We start from the raw sequence: 19,167 nt of genomic DNA, 5'->3' as shown, positions 1-19,167 counted from the left end.
TTTATATTGATTGGAGTTTGGAGAGTTATGTCTACCCCAAATTTTAGCTTCTTTGTGAATTTCTCTTTAAGTTGTTTTTTTTCGGCCCTCTGACGTTCAGGACCAGTTAGGTATCACTCTTAGACGTGATCGTTTGAAAAAAGAACCAGATTTTCAGTATTCTTGGGTCCAGTAGCAGATAACTTTTCTTTGTCTCAAAAAAAAATTCTGTAAAAAGTCTTCAATTTTTCGAGTTTGTGTAGATGTTAGATTTTTTCATTTTTTCCGTGATTTTTGTACTTCCCTAGTCTGTAGTTTTAATGAAATGGCAAATTGTTTGAAAATTCTATTGGAATGTATAAATTCCAAAAAAAGTTTTGAATTTTCGAAAGAAAATTGTTTTTTGAAAAGTTTCAAGCTCGATTCTACTTTTTTTAGATATCTAGAGAAAAATAAGCTTATATCTGATTATTAATTGGTATAATCTGCGTTCACAATGTATACCAGGAGGGCCGTTTTGTTATAAAAGAGGATTGTTCCTTTTTTTGTGATATCGTAGTTTGGCGAGTTAAGTCTACTTTTTCTTCCAAATTATAGCCTCTTTTTTGTGAATTTCTATTTAAGTTGTCTTTTTTGGCCCTCTGACGTTCGGAACCAGTTAGCTATCACTAGTAAGTGTCTTTTTGTCCAAGGAGAACCAGATTTTTGGTATACTTGGGTCTTGTAGCAGATAACTTTTTTTTGGGTCTCAAAAAAAAATCTGTAAGAAGTCTTCAATTTTTCGAGGTGTTCTAGATGAGTTTTTTTTCATTTTCCCGTGATTTTTATACCTTTCTGGTCTGTGCCATTAATAAAAATAGCAAATTGCTTAAAAATTCTATCGGAATGTAAAAATTCCAAGAAAGATTGAATTTTCAAGAGAAAATCTGTATTTGAAAAGTTTCAAGCTAGATTCAACTTTTTTTAGACCTCTAGGGAAAAATAAGCTTATATTTGACTATTAATTGGTCTATCCTGCATTGACAAAGTATACCAGGACGGCCGTTCTGTTATAAAAGAGGATTGTTTCTTTTTCGTGATATCGTAGTTTGGAGAGTTAGGTGTTTTTTTCTTCCAAATTCCAGCCTCTTTTTTTTGAATTTCTCTTTAAGTTGTCTTTTTTGCGGCCCTCTGACGTTCGGGACCAGTTAGTTATAACTATTAGACGTCTTTGTTTCCAAAAAGAACCAGATTTTTGGGATATTGGGTCTTGTAGCAGATAACTTTTCTTTGGGTCTCAAAAAAAAATCTGTAAAAAGTCTTCAATTTTTCGAGGTGTTGTAGATGTAAGATTTTCCCTTTTTTCCGGTATTTTTATACTTCCCTGGCTTGTACTATTGGTACCAGTATTAAATTGTTTAAGAACTCTCTCAGAATGTGGAAATTCAAAAATTTGGCATTTTCAAGAGAAAATCGATTTTTGAAAAATTTTGTGTTCGATTCTAATTTTTTTAAGATACTTAGAGAACAATAAGCTGATATATGACTGTTAAACGGTATTACCGGCGTTTTTGAAATTTTGAAATTTACCGACGAACATTTTTGTTATAAAAAAGATGTTTTTATGGGACTTTAGTGGGGGCCTTCCCGATGGCGGTCCTGTATAAGGTGTGTACTATGTACATACCGAGCTAGCACCCACTTAAAAATTTAACTATACTGGAAAAAGTAGGCTCAATTGTTGGTTGATAAACTAACGGGAGCTGAATTTTCCGACAATTCTTGATAATTCTTGATAATTCTTGATAATTCTTGATAAATCTTGATAAATCGTGCTTAATCATATGAATTCGTGCTAAATCTTGTTTGAAGGTGCTTTTTAATTTTTACGACTTGGTATCTCTTGCCATGTCATGGTTAGTCTTTCTTGGAAATCTTGCCAAGATCTTGTTTCTTGATAGCCATGCAAAGATCATACAAGTTCGTACATATCTTGATATTATCTTGCCATGTGACATGGCAAGATCTTGGTAAGATTTTCCAAGATTAAGTATGTTTCTTATCAAGGCTATCAAGTTTCATTTCACTGGGAACAAACTCAATATAACCATTTTTAATCTTAACATATTACATTAATTGCTCGATTTTGCGTTTTATATTTATATCGTACAAGGTATCATTGCTGACATGTTTGTCATTCTTTTTTTTTCAAGAAAATCCTGATGTCGTTTTATAAAGCGCCAATTCAGTTGCATACTTATAAATACATAAGACCTCAATGGTACAGCTTGTACAAGCTTGTACAATTCCGCTCTTTAACATAATGCCTCAATAAAGCGAAATGCCATCTACTCAGTTAGACGAGATTTCGATACGGCGTTTTATGGTTGTTTCTTATGCTGAAGTTTTTTAGCAGTCCAAAGAGGTCGTATCAAGAATGAAGAACTTCTCTGGACTTTGTGACAAATTCTTTGAGAATTATGTAAATGTTGTGACTGATTATAAGCAGTAGATGGTGTTTTGTGTGTAGGAGTCTGAAGCACCAGTTGGAAGAGGCGAGGGACTCAGCAGAGAGTGCCAAAGCGAGCAGAGACTCATTACAGAGAGAACTACAGGACACTATACAGGAGGTACGAAAACAATTTGCATATAGGTATGGTGGTGTGATAGCCCAGAGATTAGGCGTTTGCTTAGCACGCCATTAATTGATGTTTCAATCCCAGCCTCTGTGAAGCAGTCTCTGCTAGGTTGATCTCTCACTTAACCTTAGCTCCATGGAGACCACAGCTTGGCTGAAATTGGGGTACTGCGGTACAGTTTTAGACGCAAGAAAGGGGCCACACTCACCCAAAAGAGCAATGATGCGCGGGGGGAAATATGAATGATATAATGCATATCGGAACATCCAATGATGCATACATCAACTACGAATTTAAAGTAGAGCGATAAAATGGTGTTTAAACAAATTTGCTTTATCGGTAGTGGTTTGTTGTTCACGAGGGGCACTCTCTTTCTAAATGTTTTTCGAAGTTCCTTCCTAGTAGGTCTAGGTTTTTATTGAAATTTCTTTGACTTGTAATTCAGGGCTCGTTATGTTATATTTGCTCGTCGTCTGACGTTCTTTTGTTTTTAATAGCCGCACAGCGATAGCTGGGGCTAGTATTGGCCTTCTCTTGGTTTTTTTTAATTTCGTCGTCGCGATTTTTGTTACGACCATATGACGTCACAGCCACTTTTTGTTCATTCGTTCATGCAATTTCAAATGAATTGCATGTATGACGTCATTTTTCGCTCTTAGTGGAGCGAGTTTTTTGTTCATGCGCGTGATTAAATTTTTGGTCACACTTGACTTACCTCACTCTTAAAAATGACTTCAATTTGAAATTGACTTTTATTTACTTTAATTCAAAGAGATAAGGTCAAATGGGTGTGTGTCACTCTAAATGAAGTTGAAAGTTATTTGAGATCAGCTAATAGAGGCAGCAATAACTTATACAAATTTTTAATCAAAATATAACAGATCAGCCTTCAATGAAAAGACGAATTTTTTCGGTCTGTCTTTTTTTACTGTTTTTATAGACTGCCGATTTACGAATCTATTGCGGCCATTTTCTGGCAATCTGCCAGCTATGTTTTTTAATGCCGTTTTTCGCTTGACCAAATTTTCTTCTGACTGTTTTGCCTTTTCGGCCGCAAAACATGCAATTTCGTTCATGCAATTCGTTCATTTGTTCATGCAATTTCAATTGAATTGCATGTATGACGTCATTTTTAGCTCTTAGTGGAGCGAGTTTTTTGTTCATGCGCGTGATTAAATTTTTGGTCACACTTGACTTACCTCACTCTTAAAAATGACTTCAATTTGAAATTGACTTTTATTTACTTTAATTCAAAGAGATAAGGTCAAATGGGTGTGTGTCACTCTAAATGAAGTTGAAAGTTATTTGAGATCAGCTAATAGAGGCAGCAATAACTTATACAAATTTTTAATCAAAATATAACAGATCAGCCTTCAATGAAAAGACGAATTTTTTCGGTCTGTCTTTTTTTACTGTTTTTATAGACTGCCGATTTACGAATCTATTGCGGCCATTTTCTGGCAATCTGCCAGCTATGTTTTTTAATGCCGTTTTTCGCTTGACCAAATTTTCTTCTGACTGTTTTGCCTTTTCGGCCGCAAAACATGCAATTTCTTTCATGCAATTCGTTCATTCGTTCATGCAATTTCAATTGAATTGCATGTATGACGTCATTTTTCGCTCTTAGTGGAGCGAGTTTTTTTTCATGCGCGTGATTAAATTTTTGGTCATACTTGACTTACCTCACTCTTAAAAATGACTTCCTCAATTTGAAATTGACTTTTATTTACTTTAATTCAAAGAGATAAGGTCAAATGGGTGTGTGTCACTCTAAATGAAGTTGAAAGTTATTTGAGATCAGCTAATAGAGGCAGCAATAACTTATACAAATTTTTAATCAAAATATAACAGATCAGCCTTCAATGAAAAGACGAATTTTTTCGGTCTGTCTTTTTTTACTGTTTTTATAGACTGCCGATTTACGAATCTATTGCGGCCATTTTCTGGCAATCTGCCAGCTATGTTTTTTAATGCCGTTTTTCGCTTGACCAAATTTTCTTCTGACTGTTTTGCCTTTTCGGCCGCAAAGAAGGGAAAAACTGGCGGAGTCACTTTATCCAGAGGACATTAATTGCTCTTGAGTCGTTCGGCACACGAGTCTAATTATGCGATGCCTGGAAGCACTTTAAGAGACATAGATTCATGATGTGAAAGGTGGTTTTCCCTCCCTCTTAACCCCACCCCCACTCAAACTCATTCCAACCTTAAACCCACTCAATTAATTAATCTAGAGCTACCTTCCCATAACCGCATCTAGCTACTGACGAAGTCATCCGTTGACAAAGTCACCAGTATTCGCCGGAGTGTTGTCGGTTGTATGTGCCATTTTTTAGTTGTAAGCTGAGCGTAGCTATAGTGTGTCCCATAAAGTTGAAATAAGCGAACGTTTCAAAGGCCACAAATTAGAGTTCAAAGGTCAAACTTCAAAGTTAAAACATGTAGAAAAAATTGATGACTGAAAACTTAATCGAGAAAACGTTAACATTCAAATGAGCATATTGATGCTCAATTGTACGTTTTTGGCCTTTTTCGAACGTTCGCTTATTTCAACTTTATGGGACAGACTATATATTGCGTTGTTCTTGGATTTTGTTTTCGTTTTGTCGTCTGATGCTCTTTTTCGTTATGCATTTTCTCTTGCCAAAAATTTCAAAAGAGCATTTTTGTTGATCTTTTCATGCTGCTATTTCATTGCTGTTTTGATACTTTTATGTGCGTGCCCTCATTTCTTTAACTAATTTACGGAGAGTTACAACTGAGTTATCTAGCTCTCTAAATGACTTTTAACTTTATATAATGATCAGTTGTAATAATAAAGCATGACGAACAAAATAGCGATATTAATTTTTAGTTTGAAAACGTTCTGGTCTTTAAAAAGGTTGGAAGCTGTATCAACTCAATTCTGTATCGGTTGCTTTCTATATTCTACATCACGTAAGTCTGTTTCGCAGCTATTTCGGTAATCTACAAACCGCAAATTGTTGATTTAGTGAATTATTTTTGGCTGGTGGCATTGACAGAAATGTATTCCCGTTATGCTGAAGGTTTCGGTAAATCATTTTCAGATTTTTCCCGAGTTGATTTCTCGAAGCTCCACTGAAAAGCTCAATTTGAAAAACCTATCAAACTTCATTACTGAAACATTATAATTTTGAATTTATTATTTATTGTAACATAATTTTTTGTAATTTGAATTTGAAAATTTAGACCAAATGCGGAAGTATAACTGAGTAATGATAAAATCAACTGTTCAACTTATTACTTTTATTTTTACATCATTACTATATAACGGGGAAATATCTTGTTTGTTTCTAGAATGACCTTGCAGTAAGATAACAGCTTCAAATTTGTTTTCATATCGTTTTAAAAATTGATATCAGTTGTATCCCTCCATTAAATTATCATTTGCTCGTTATAGGATCGTTTGTTGAATTTTAGAAGATACTACTTTTGATATTTGATTCCAAGCTAATCGTAGTCATCCACAGAAGTTGCTTCTAGCATTGTAATCATCTGTTACCGACAGCAGTTAAGCCTTTTATTTTTGAGAACACCATGTCCAGATTTCATTTCAATGATTTTTCTAGTGTGAGATCCCAATAATGATAAATAATCATTGACAGCTTCGAGATTGCGGAAAGCCATGTCATAGATTTCTACTCTTCATCAAAATGGCAGGCAAAAAATTGTTCGCGGCGGTTTTAAAAATTAAAAAACCGAAGTTTCAGAAGATATCATTACTGTTTCATCAATGTAGCTGTAGATATATCTGTAAAAGTGTGTGTGAAGTGGCTGATCGTAAAGTGGTCTGTTTCAGCTTGACCAATGGAAGTCGCAGTACTACACGATGGAGGACAAGCTGTCCAAAATGTCGGCTGACAAGTCCGAGTTGGAGACTCAATTGGAAGAGGCAGAAGAGGACATGGTGGGACTGGAAAAGAAGTTAAGAAACATCATCGCTGAGGTTAATGCAGCAGCAGTTAGATCTGCTGGCTTCAACTGAGTATTGGACTGATGGTTTTCGTCATATGAAGTTATTAATTGCTCTCAAACAAAGTTTGTAGCAATTATATCAGTCCTGTTTTTTGTATGCGATTTTTCGCTTGTCGGATATTTCGTGTGACCCCTATAACTTTTCGTCCTCAAAAAAGGTATAAACGGGTAAAGCTCTCAGGGCATTAAATTCTCTCAGATCCTTCATGGTGTGAAGGGTAGTTCTTGTAGTTTAACCCCACCCACTTACTTCATTCCCCTTACTTCAGCCTCCCAACCCCTGCACATCGTTACACCCAAAATCCAGCGCCATCGACCACCCCCAAGTTTTTTGGAGACATAAATTCATGGTGTGAAGGTTGGTTCTTAAAGTTTATTCCCCCCTCACTTCATCCCCAACCCCTGCACATTGTTCCACTCATAATCGAATACCCCCGCCGCCCGTGCGGTAAAGCTAGCTTCCCTAAACCGTAGCTAGCTACTGACGAAGACACCCGTTCGCCAGTCGTTTGAGAGCAATTCGGCCGACGTTAGTTGATGGTTTTTGTACAAAAATCAATTAAAAATAAATATCCAAAATCGGAGTTGAGAATCCAGGCGATTGTCTTCTGGCAATCTACCGAGATCTTAAGCCTGTAACTTATTTCGAGGGCAAATTACTACTAAATGTCAAATAAAAAACTTGCCATGATTGGTTTAATTTTTCATTTTAAATCACAGGGTGTGTCATTTTTATCCCCTCTGTGACAGTGTAATGATAGCTGTGACTTTCTGTTTAAAATATATTGAAGCTATTTTATGGTTTCAGTTTTTATTAGATAATGGTTTTTTTTCTTTTGAGGATATCTGTTATCAATAAATAGTGTTTTGAGTGCTTGTTTGGTTTCTAGTCTCTTCGTCTATTCTTTGACAGTTCTCAGATGCTTTTCAATTAATTTAGGTTGATACTACTGACTGATTTCAGCTTACCGCTTACCGTTTTTTCGTTTTCATTTGTTTTGAAAATAAAATTCAGTTATTTTTTACTGTTGCATCTTTTATCATTTTTGTTACGCAAAGCATTCGATTTTTTTTGAAGTGTTAATATGCTTTCTATAAATTGATGGCGTTAAATGGATTTTCAAAATCTATTTTTCTTTAGAATTGATTTGTTAACTACCTGTTTTAATGATTTTTTAAAGGTTTTTGTGATATTTGATTTTACCCAAATTTAAACATTTGCTTAATATACTAAACATTTAAAAGTTTGCTTAATATGCACTTTTTCAGTTTTAATGTTTCGATGACATTAGTTTCATAGAAAACTGGGATTGAGTTCCAATTATTTTTTCATTTGTTTGTTTTTCATTGACTGCCAATGGCTGTTCTTTTCTTTATGTATTTTTTGTTTTTGATATCGACGGCTGTTCTTATAATGAGGATGATAGTCAAATCTTAAGTTTGTTTAATTCTTTGGGTTGTCGATAAGTTTTTATCCGGCTATTCCTTTTTAGTTTTCTCATTTCTGTTCTACAAATTTAGTTCGGTCTGTCTAATGAACCATATTCTGAACGTTTGCTTGATATGCTTTTTTAGTTTTAATGGTTTTGATGACAATAGTTGCATTGAAAAAATCCGGATTGAGTTTCAATTTTTTTTCATTTGTTTTATATGCTAAATTAAGGACCAACGACTGCAATTATAAGCTGAGTTTAGTTTATTATTAGAATCTAACTGGAACTGCACATCAAATTAGAACACTTTTGAAACTTTGTGAGAATTCTGTTAATTTCTACTTTTTAACTGCTTTCGAACGAAGTTTGAAGCAATTATTGAAAAGGTGTGAGTGTTTCTGTATGCACAATTTTAGCTTAGCTGTTTTTGCGCCTTTGTTTTAGAACATTCTTTGACTTCTTGAGTGACTTTTTCACACTTCATTTCAGTTCTTCATTCTTGAGTGTCCTTATTGCTCTCATTCTCGTTGGTAAAAAAAGTTCTTTGGTAAAAGCTATTGTGAGTGGAAGGACATCAAAGCCATTTTAGCTGGTCTTTGAATTTGCGGACTGACAAAATTAAGGTCAGTTTTTGAAACCCTTGTGTGGTCGATTTTCTCACTCATAAAACATTTCTAATCTAGAGCTCATCTAAATTAAATTGCCCCCGCTTGTTGTGCGAGAGCAATTCATCCGACGTTAGTCGGTTTTCGTGGTGCAATTCCGATGTGCGTCATGGGTGTGATTGGCGGTTCGTTTCGGGCAATTTTCTGGCTATAATTCAATTTTTTGTTTAATAGCTGCCGCAGCTTCTCAGACCGCTATTATAGCGCTCCTATTTTTTTTTAACTTTGTCGACCTCAAATTTTTTTGCTTTACCTTAGTTCAGAGCTTGTTCAACATTTTGCGTGAAATTTTTTTGACTTCTCTAGGTTAGTTTTACTTTTCGCTCATACTGCTCAAAGTACTTTTAGACAGCAGTCGCGCAGAAAGCAATTTAACATGAACAGAGTCGGTGTCAAAAAACGAAATCAGAAATAGAAATGGTATAAACCCATAATACCCAGTTATAGATGCCTGTTACTCGAACTTTTTTCTTATGAGTCTTACTTATCATCTCTAATGCTTGTTGGTATTGATACTAGAAACTATGAAACAGGAGTATGTTCAACTACAAAATGAAATCAAAATAGTTCGCGCTTTAAAATTGTCTTCCTAAAAAATCATTTTCTTCATTAGTTTTTTCTCTTCTTTCAATCCAATCGTAGCTATGGGAATCAACAGTGGCTATTTTCCATTTTCCGGCAATCTGCCAGTAATGTTTTTAATAGCCGCCGTCAGCCTCTCCACGGCTATTATTTTGCGCTCTCCTTTTTTAATTATCTTTACCTTTTGATAACGTTTTTCATTTTAAATAATTCACGATTTTCACGTTTGACTTCGTTACTTACCCCACTCATTGCTTCAACTGAACGGATTTTTTAAATTCCTTAACGCATGCAAAGAAAACTTGCGCAATGTTGTGAATACGGTCAAAGTCAAAAGAGCAAAAATCAAAAGATCAAGAGAAACTGGATAAGCATATCAATCCCGGTCATTAAGTCATAGTGCATTAGGTTATCAAAATTTATTAAAGCGATTGCTAGCTGGCTTTATTATTATGCTTAATAGCGTTCAGTTTAAAAGCTGCATCAAGTGTAATTTTAGAATTTAACTAACCAAATATGCAGAATTTGCCGACCAAATAAAAATCACTTAGAAAAGTTCAGTCAATCCTCAGTCTCTTATTTGTTTAATGGCCGCCCTCATCTTCTCAGCCGGCTATTATAGCGCTCCTTTTTTTACTTCGTCCAACTTTTTTTCGCTTTACCCGTTTTGCCGCTTTTTCGACATTTTGCGTGAAATCTTTTTGACTTCTCTAGGCTAGTTTCACTCTTCTGTCATTCTGCTCAAAGTCCTTTTAAATAGCAGCTGCTCAGCAAAGCTATTCAAAATGAAGAGAATCAGTATAAAAAATCAAAGTCAGAAATAAAAACGGGATAAACCAATAAAGCCCATTTTTAGATGCCCGGTACTTGAACTTTGTTCTCATAAGTTTTAGTCACTATCTATAATGCTTATTGGTATTGATACTAGACCCTGTAGCCTCTCACTGAGAGACAGGAGTGTGTTCATTTACGAAATGACATCGAAATGAATCGCACTTAAAATGTTTTTATACAAAAATCAATTTGTTGATATTTTCTTTTCTTTCAATCCCAATAGAGTTATGGGAATCAACGGCGGCTATTTTCCGGCAATTTGCCGGCTATGTTTATAAAAGTGACGACCCTCACTTTGACTTCTGACTTACCTCACTCACTGATACAACTGAATTTATTCAGTAATTTTATGCATATTGGGTCATGATCATAAAGAAAAGGAAACCAAAAGAAATGGATTGAACCGATGTCAAAAACATAAATCGAAAGAAATGCAATATACCAATATAGCCCTGTCAGTAAGATTTAATGCTTAAAGACTTAGTGCATTAAGTTATCTAGTTTCTTTGAGTATACTGCTAATTAATTGCTCTCAAACGAAGTTTGTAGCAATTATATTAGTCCTGTCGGTCTTTTTTTATGCGATTTTTCGCTTGACCAATTTTTCGTCTGACGCTTTTGACTTTTCGTCCTCAAAAACGGGATAAACAGGTAGCGCCCAGCGGGCATTATGTGCTCTTAGAGCCTTTCAGGTCTGTTTCAGCTCAAACTGTCTTGGAGACTTATACTTATACTTATACTTATGGTGTGAGGGGCGGTTCTTAGAGGTTGACACCCCCCCTTTGTTGACCCCCCCCCCCACCCCCACTATTGGCTCCCCCCCCACCGCGCTTTTGCCCCCCCCCCCCCACCCAGTGCTGCCCCCATCAGCCCCCGGTGCCCCCGTGGTTAGCTACTGACCAAGCCAACCGCTCGCCGGTCGTATGAGAGCAATTCGCCCGACGTTAGTCGGTTATGTTTGGTATTTGTATCAAGCTTATTGTCCTCCTATTTAGGGGGTGAATTTAACGGCTGTGTGTTAGAATAACAGTTTTTGACTTAGGTCTTTGTGACTTTCTAACTAGGAGGTCTCAGCAGTTTATTTCCCCGTTATTTTCGGCAATTCTCAGACTATGTTTTGACTACTGCGGTCATTGGCAACTGTTTGGCAATGAGAGTGAGCCGAGTTTATTAGCATTATTTGAGGTCCGTTATTTCTGTTCATAGGCTGCCATCGACCGTAACGCAATCAGCTCTCTTACAAACGAGCTGGCAGATGTGAGACGAACTCTGATAGACAAAGAGGAGCAGCTGGCAGGACTGCAGGCGAAGTACACTCAAGTGCAGAGCACTACTGTAGACAAGGCACTCCTTACCAAAGCAGAGAGTAAGGTAAGACATGATTGCAACAGAGGCAATAGTTCGAATCGTAGGGAGCAGTTTAGTTTTGTGTGTATTGAGAAGGAATACCTTTTTTTGGTCGATTAAAGCTGAATTTTTTGTCATTAAAATTATCATACGACTTACACTGCAATGTTTCTTTGCATTATACTCCCCTGTTTCTTATGTAACTTAACGTTAAGAATGAGGATAAGTCAGCGTTCCTGTTATTCAAAGTTAACCATGATCCTGTTTTAATGCAAAAATGTTTATTGATAATAAAATGAGTGAAATGTAACTTTCCTCGTGATCACAACTTTTGAGAGCATTTAAATTGATGGCAGGCGGTACAATAAAGTCTTCGATTTGCCTAAGTTTTTCGAGAAAAATTATTGATTAGAAAAAGTATCTGGACGTTTCCTAGATCATTTTAAAGCAAGCAGGCATTACAGTACGTTTCTGTTGAACACACTTGTCCTCCGGATTGTCAATGTGGTGTCCCTGTTTGTGTTAGGTGGCTGAATTAGATCGAGCATTGGGTGTCGAGAAATCTCTGAAACAGAAAAATGACAATCAAGTGAACAGACTAAAAGCACAATCGGAGAAACACAACGAAGACCTCGACGCACTCACATCAGCACAAAAGCAGAAAGACGAACAGATCAAAAAGCTAAACAGTCAGTTGAGAGATGTCAAAGATGACCTAATGGCACTTGAGTCCAGATTTGAGCAGAGCCAGTCCAAGAAACATGACCTGGTTAGTATTCACATAGCTGTATTGCATTTTCTAAACCACTTTTTTTAATTATAAACAATACTTTGTTGAAGAGATTTGAGAGAAGATTTCGTCAATTTGTTTGAACTTTTTCTTGCGTGGATACCTGCTCCACTATCAAATAATGCGAGAAGTAGAAGCCTCAACCAATTTTGGTGAGAAAAATTTGTTTGCAAAATTTTGTTCATGCCGCTTACCTCAAAACAGCAATTTTGTTCAAAATCTTGGTACCTATTTTGTGCTTTTTTGAATTTGATGTTTCTCGTTTCACTTGAAGATTTTTATCTGAATTGAGTGATTGATTGCTCTCAATTATGGCAGTCCTGCTGGTCGTTATCCACCGACTTTTTGTCTGACCATGTGACCTTTCGCCGTCAAAAACGCGATAAACCGGCATAGACCGGAAGTCCGTAAGTCGCTAAGCAGTTCTCTTAGAGCTTTACGCCTTGCTGGTCTCTGGGTATGCGATTCACAGAAACTGACATCAGTTCATTGAGAAGACATAAATTCATAGTGTAAGGGACGCTTCTTGAGAGTTGGACGCCCCCAAGCCTCTCCCCCACCTACTCACTCAACCCCTAGTTCACCCGAGGTTGGTCAGATATGTTTAGTTTTTCATCATAAATGATTTAGCTAACTTTCACTCAGCCTTTCAAGATTTTAAAGGACTCCAAGGTTATAAAAGGAATCGCATAAAGGCTTAGTGTATCTGGGATGAAATATAGAATCGGAATTTTTAAAAACATAAAAAGAAATTTTGAAGTTTTTAAGTAATTTGTATAGATTGCATTGTCAACTCAGCTTTTTATCTCTATGTCTATATCTTACGACATCTTTTTTGCAATCTGTTGGTCATGTTCTTTTATTTTGACCGCAAATCTGTATTTTTTTGTTGCGCTTCAGAATTTCAGAACAGCTTTTTCATATTTTTTCAACCATTTTCAAATGCGTGACGTCATCTCTATAAAGTCAGTCCAGAAAACTTATTTAACAAAGTCTAATATGTGGCTAGGAGGTCAATTTGGTACTTTTTGAAGTGAGTGTTTGAAAACAGTTTTGAAGCTGCTTCGGTCAGTTCATCTTTGAGATTATTTACCTACCGCTGTGTCAATATCAGGGCGCAAAATTTCATTTAGCTGCTGGATTTGACTGCAGGATAAATTTTATTAATAGCTGCAGTAGCGAGCTATTATTGGCCTTTTCTTGGTTTTCTATTTCGTCATGAAAGTTCTGCGACCATATGACGATATCTCCAAATCTGCTTTTTAATTGGTCTCGAAAGAAGCTAGACGCAATTGTTAGCGTTTCTCTCTATGCATAATTTTTGTTTGACCGTTTTATTCTTGTAACTTATTTCGATTTCACTTCTTGAGTGACTTTTTCTCTCTTCTCTGCTGGATTTTCGCGCGTTAAGTTGGTCTCATTCAGAGTTTAAAGCAGCTTAAAATAATTGTCTGAATTTTAGCACCAAAATTCTAATGGAACGTGCAATGAATTTGTTTTCATTTTAAATAGCTTTTTATCTTCTGTTGGACATTATTGCGCTGCCACTTTTGTTTTATTACCTCAAACGTAAATTTATTTTGCTTTTCATGGTTTTATTCTAGAACATTATTTCGATTTTACTTCTAGACTGCCTTTTCCTGCTTGATTTCTTGATTTTTGCTTGAACTAATTTGCTCTTTTTAATAGCCGCACAGCGATAGGTGGGGCTATTATTGGACTTCTCTTGGTTTTTACAATTCAAAGAATTTGAATTGTATTGGGGCGCTGTCTTTTTTAAGATCTGTTCTCACATTTTCATAATTTTTGAAGTCAAATTGGAGTAGTGATTTTGGTCACGCCGAAACAGGAAGTGGAGCGAAAAAGCGAGTGGTTTTGCGGCGTGATTTTTTTTGCTCTAAATTTAAAGTAGAGTGAGAAAACAGTGTTTGAACAAAAATTCGCTTTCTCGCTAGTGTTTTATTGTTCACATGCGGCAATTTCACTTTGATTTTTACTGTTTTTTCAATTTTTTGGATCGGATTTTTTTTCTAAAAGGTTTTTCCAATCCGTTCGTAGTCCTTATTAGGTCTAGTTTTCTTTTTAGTCAATGAAAATTCTTTGAATTGTACGTCAGGACTTGTCCTGCTATGTTTTTTTATTTCGTCGTCGCGATTTTTGTTACGACCATATGACGTCACAACCACTTCAAATCTGCTTTTTGTTCATTCGTTCATGCAATTTCAACTGAAGTGCGTGTGTGACGTCATTTTTCGCTCTCAATGAGTTTTTTTGTTCATTCGCGTGATTAAAATTTGGGTTAACTTGACTTACCTCACTCTCAAAAATGACTTCCTCACTTTTGAAATTGACTTTTATTTACTTTAATTCAAATAGATAAGGTCAAATAGGTGTGTGTCACTCTAAATGAAGGTTATTTGAGAGCAGCTGATTGAGGCAGCAAAAACATACAGATTCTTAATCAAAATGTAATATATCAGCCTTCAATGAAAAGACGAATTTTTTAGTCTGTCTTTTTTACTGTTTTTTGAGACTGCAGATCTACGAAGCTATTGCGGCTACTTTCTGGCAATCTGCCTGCTATGTTCTCCGGTTGTTTTTAATTGCTCTCGAATGAGAAGAATTATTGTAAACGTGTCTTTCTATGCTAATTTTTTGCTTGACCGTTTTGCGCTTTCCTTCTAGAATAATGGCTGGCTTCTCAAGTAACTTTTTCCACACACTTCTTGAGTTTTGAGTGGTTTCAGTTGCCCTCACTCCTAAAAAAAGTTTGTTGTTCAAATAGGCGGTTGTTGGAGGGTAGATGACGAGGCACTGCTAGCCGATTTGTTAATACTTCCGTCGAGGAGACGGAATTGGACCCAGGAGATCGGGGTTCGAATCTTCTCTGGCTGATGTTTTTGCACCCATGAAGAAAAATTTATCTAGGCTACAGCCCATGAATCAAATTGCGCCGCCTGTCATTCGAGAGCAATTTTTCCGACGTTAGTCGGTTTATGTTCAAGTAAATTGTTCAATGAAGTAAAATAGTTCAAAATTAATTGAGTGAATAGCTGAGTCAATAGTCAAGATTTTCAAGTCGATTACTGAGTGTGGATAATAATTATAGCTCTAATCAAAGCACTTGAAACTCCTGCTGATGTAGTTACCAATCGGTTCCCGTAGCTTGTTTGGCAACAGTTCGTTCGAGCCAATTTCTTCGTTGCTTTTTGATGCTTTTGATTCTTTAGTCCAATAATTTGCTTCTCATATGACGGCTGTGACTGAATTTTTGTTTTCGAACTAATGAGAACTTTTTCCGATCAATATTTAATTTTTAGAGTGCTTTCCTTTTACAGTAAGAGCAATTTGATAGTACCGCTGCTAGAAGTTTTCTCGGTAGCTTTTTGTCGGGTGTTTTGGCCGAAACTTTTATTTCTAAGGTGCTCTACTTTTTTCAGAATTAAAAGACTTTGAATTGTATTTAGACAGTGTTTTTTAAGATGTTTTTATTTGCTTTCAAACGAAGATTGTAGCAATTATATTAGTCCTGTTGGTTTTTTATGCGATTTTTCGCTTAACCGATTTTTCGTCTGACCCATTTGAGTTTTTGTCCTTCAAAACGGAATAAACAGGTAGCGCCGAGCGGGCGTTAAGTTTCATTAGAGGCCCTTAGCCGCGTTTAGTAGTCCTTCAAGTGTTTATTGTGCTGAAGCTACTAGGGAGGCCGTAGTTTACGGTTAAGGTCATTGTGCCCAAATTGTTGCAATTTTTCGTGTTTTAGCCATTTTTCGATTTTTTCGATAGATCAGTCTAATATTGAGGCTGGTTTAAGTTGATAAAGGCCTTTTGGAAGATGTAAAAATTTTTTGACCATTTTAAAAGCTATAAGTTTTGGTAATCCAAACAAATGCACGCAAATTTATACTAATTTTCACAAATTTTTTTTGGAAAATTTTTGTCATTTTTTGAGATTTTGCAGCCCTAGGTGTCAACGAGCCTCCTCTAGGGTTTGATAGTAGGTTACTGCATAATTTCTAGTGGTAATGGAATGGCTTTCAAGACTTTAACATCACCAATTTTAGCATTTTTTTTACACAACGTGCAATTTTTTTCAGTTTGACATTTTTTTGTTATTGAAGTCTTTCCGGGCCCCGGGTCCAGAAAACTCCCTTAAGGGTTTGATAATAAATTTTCCATTTTCTTTTTGTTTTAATTTTTTCAAGCAAATTTCAGCAATTTTTTTGATAAAACTTGCATTTTAAGTTTTTTGAAAATTTTTGCCGTTTTAGGTTTCTCCAGCCTCAAGAGCCAAGGAACCTCCTCTTGCGTTGGGTTTGATAATGTTTTTCTGCATAATTTCTAGATGTAATGGAATGTTTTTCAAGATCTTTACATCACGATTTTTAGTATTCTTTTTCGACGAAACTTGCAATTTTTTTTTATTTTCTCAGGGGCCAGAAATCCTCCTTAGGGTTTGATAATAAGCTACTGAAAAATTTTTGTAGGCCATTGAAGAGTTTTCATCTTTTTAGTTTAACACATTTTTGATAAAACTTGCAATTTCTTTTATCATAGCTGCGAAGCTGTAAGCTGAGCGGAGCTATATTGCGGTGCTCTTGGTTTTTTTTTTGTTTCGTCGTCTGACGCTCTTTTTTCGTTTTACATTTGTTCACACCTCAAAGCTAAAAAGTCAAATTTTCTGAATGACTTCTTCCTCTCACTAACTGCTTTTGCGCGCGTGACGTCATTTCTCACTCTCTCTAGCAAAAGTTTTTGCGTGATTAGATTTCGATCATAAGTGACTTACCTCACTCCATAAAATGACTTTTGCACTTTAAAATTTAAGTTTATTTTGAATTAGTTTAAGGTCAAAGGAACTCATATGGGTAATAAGGGTCCCTAATGAAAACACTTCTGCGCAATGAATTTTAACAAGCTTTATTAATTTATAGTTTAATTTTTTTACAGATCTTTTCGAGCGGGGTCGATAACTTTTTCAACTTATACCTGTATCTTCTTCTATCTCTATCATACGGCAAGTCTATTCTTTCGCAGCTATTCCGGCAATCTGCCGGCTATGTTTAAAACTTGCAATTTTTTTTTCAGGATTCAATATCACGCTTTTAAATTTTTTTTGCAGTTTTTAAGTTTTTTGAAATTGTTTAATTTTTTTGGTTTTTCCTGCCTCAAGAGCCAAGGAATCTCCTCTAAGGTTTGATAATAGGTTAGTGCATAGTTTATAGATGTAATGCAAAGCTTTTCAAGATTTTAGTATTACGATTTTACGCAAATTTTTAATAAAAAATAGTTGCAAATTTTTCAGGTTTTTTCAATATTGATTTTCTTATTTTTTTCTAAAACCAGGGCCCAGAGAACTCCTCCGAGGTTTGATAATAGGCTTCTGCATAGTTTCTAGAGTTAATGGAATGGTTCTCAATTTTTTAATGACTCGAATTTCAAGCAATTTTTTGATAAAATTTAATCTTTTTTTTTTATTTTTTCGATACTTTGTCATTTTCCAAGTTTATGGATCTTTTTGAGCCAGTGAAACTTTTATGTTTGAATTACGGATACTAGTTAGTTGAGAAAGTGAAATGGTTCTAAAGATACTAATAACACGAATTTTAGCAAGATTTTGTTAAAATTTGCTTTTTTCTGTTCAAGGAATATTTTTTCCTTTTCTGTGTTTAACGATCATTACTGGCCATCGAAACTTCTAAAGTCTTGCAGATAGGCTACATGACAGAACTTCAGAGACAAAGAATGGTTTTGGACTTTTTTCACTGCGAAATGTGGAATTTTTTTTGAGTTTTGCACTTTCAGTTTTATATTTGGTTTAATTACTAACAAGGCTAGAAAACTAGAAGCTACAGAGTCGAATCTCATCATGGAGAGTTTTTATAGCTCTCTCTCTCTCTCTCTCTCTCTCTCTCTCTCTCTCTCTGTTGGAGTTTCTTTCCTTCTCTTTCTCGTTCACTTTTTATCTCGTAATCTCTCTCTGTCTATCTCTCTCTCTCTCTCTCTCTCTCTCTCTCTCTTTCGTTATCTCTTTTGTTGATGCCGCACTTCAGCTGCTGTTATGTGGCGTGATGTCATCATATATTACCCTCACCTCACGCCCCTTCAATAAAGCTAAAGCTAGCCTTACTAAACAGTGGCTAGGTGCTGACAACCGCCCGCCGGTCGTTTGAGAGCATTTCGCCCGACGTTAGTCGGTTATGTTATTTGATTTGAAGATGTGATAATTTTCCAACTTTTAGCGCAACCTTCATCAACCAAAAATTTTTGATTTTCATATGAAAGCCGATTTGTTCCATAAGCAAGTGACTCTGTAACACGACAGCAAAATTTCTCAGATCAAAAATAGGAAGCCATTGAAATGGTGCCAGGAAAATTGGCTGACAGGGCGTTTAACCGACAAGGAAAAAATGAGAAATTTAGCCGACAGTTTTATCATAATTGGTAATAAAAGTCCATAGTTGTTCCAACAGTTCCATTTTTTGTTTCAAATTGTATGAACGAGTAAATTGTTGCCCTTAACTGGCAATTGTTGCAAAACAATATAATTGATCCGTGTTCTTATTGAAACTTGGTTTGCTACTGACGAAGCCAACCGCTCGCCGGTCGTTTGAGAGCAATTCGCCCGACGTTAGTCGGTTTTTTTCACACATTTTGGTGACTTTTGAAGTCAAGTTGGAGTTGTGGGCACGCTGAAACGGTACGTGAAGTGAAAAAAGCAGTAGTTTTGCAAAGCAAAATTTTACAAGTTTAAGGTGGGATAAGAGAATTGTCTTTGGTCACAAATTTGCTTTCTTGATATGAGTTCTTAATAATGAGCGCAATTTGGTTTCAGTTCTTACTGCTGTTCATTTCTATCGGGTTTTGTTTCTCAATGGTTTGTTCAAGTCTCTTCCTAGTCAATTTCAGGCCTAGTTTTTGTTCAG

The 19,167-nt window shown here is 35.8% G+C and overlaps 2 protein-coding genes across 4 annotated transcripts in view; one reads left to right on the top strand and one right to left on the bottom strand.

Moving 5' to 3' along the window:
- LOC142339191 (ruvB-like 2) overlaps positions 1-19,167 on the bottom strand; it is a 510,084-nt gene that overhangs the window by 461,403 nt on the left and 29,514 nt on the right. The window lies entirely within an intron of this gene.
- The window catches only part of LOC142339188 (unconventional myosin-XVIIIa-like), a 171,524-nt gene that overhangs the window by 142,661 nt on the left and 9,696 nt on the right, over positions 1-19,167 (top strand). For 2 of the 3 annotated variants that reach the window (XM_075388990.1, XM_075388988.1), the window contains exons 23-27: positions 2,489-2,588; positions 5,913-5,924; positions 6,415-6,561; positions 11,311-11,475; positions 11,978-12,220. In XM_075388990.1, the coding sequence (XP_075245105.1) occupies positions 2,489-2,588; positions 5,913-5,924; positions 6,415-6,561; positions 11,311-11,475; positions 11,978-12,220 (667 nt within the window). The remainder of the gene's footprint in view (positions 1-2,488; positions 2,589-5,912; positions 5,925-6,414; positions 6,562-11,310; positions 11,476-11,977; positions 12,221-19,167) is intronic. The other variant, XM_075388989.1, reaches the window with a different exon arrangement.

The sequence above is a fragment of the Convolutriloba macropyga genome, chromosome 5, assembly GCF_964194025.1.
Source record: "Convolutriloba macropyga chromosome 5, txConMacr16.3, whole genome shotgun sequence".
Classification (NCBI taxonomy): Eukaryota; Metazoa; Xenacoelomorpha; order Acoela; family Convolutidae; genus Convolutriloba; species Convolutriloba macropyga.
The sequence above is the reverse complement of the archived record's forward strand: the minus strand, read 5'-3'. Positions and strand labels throughout refer to the sequence as shown.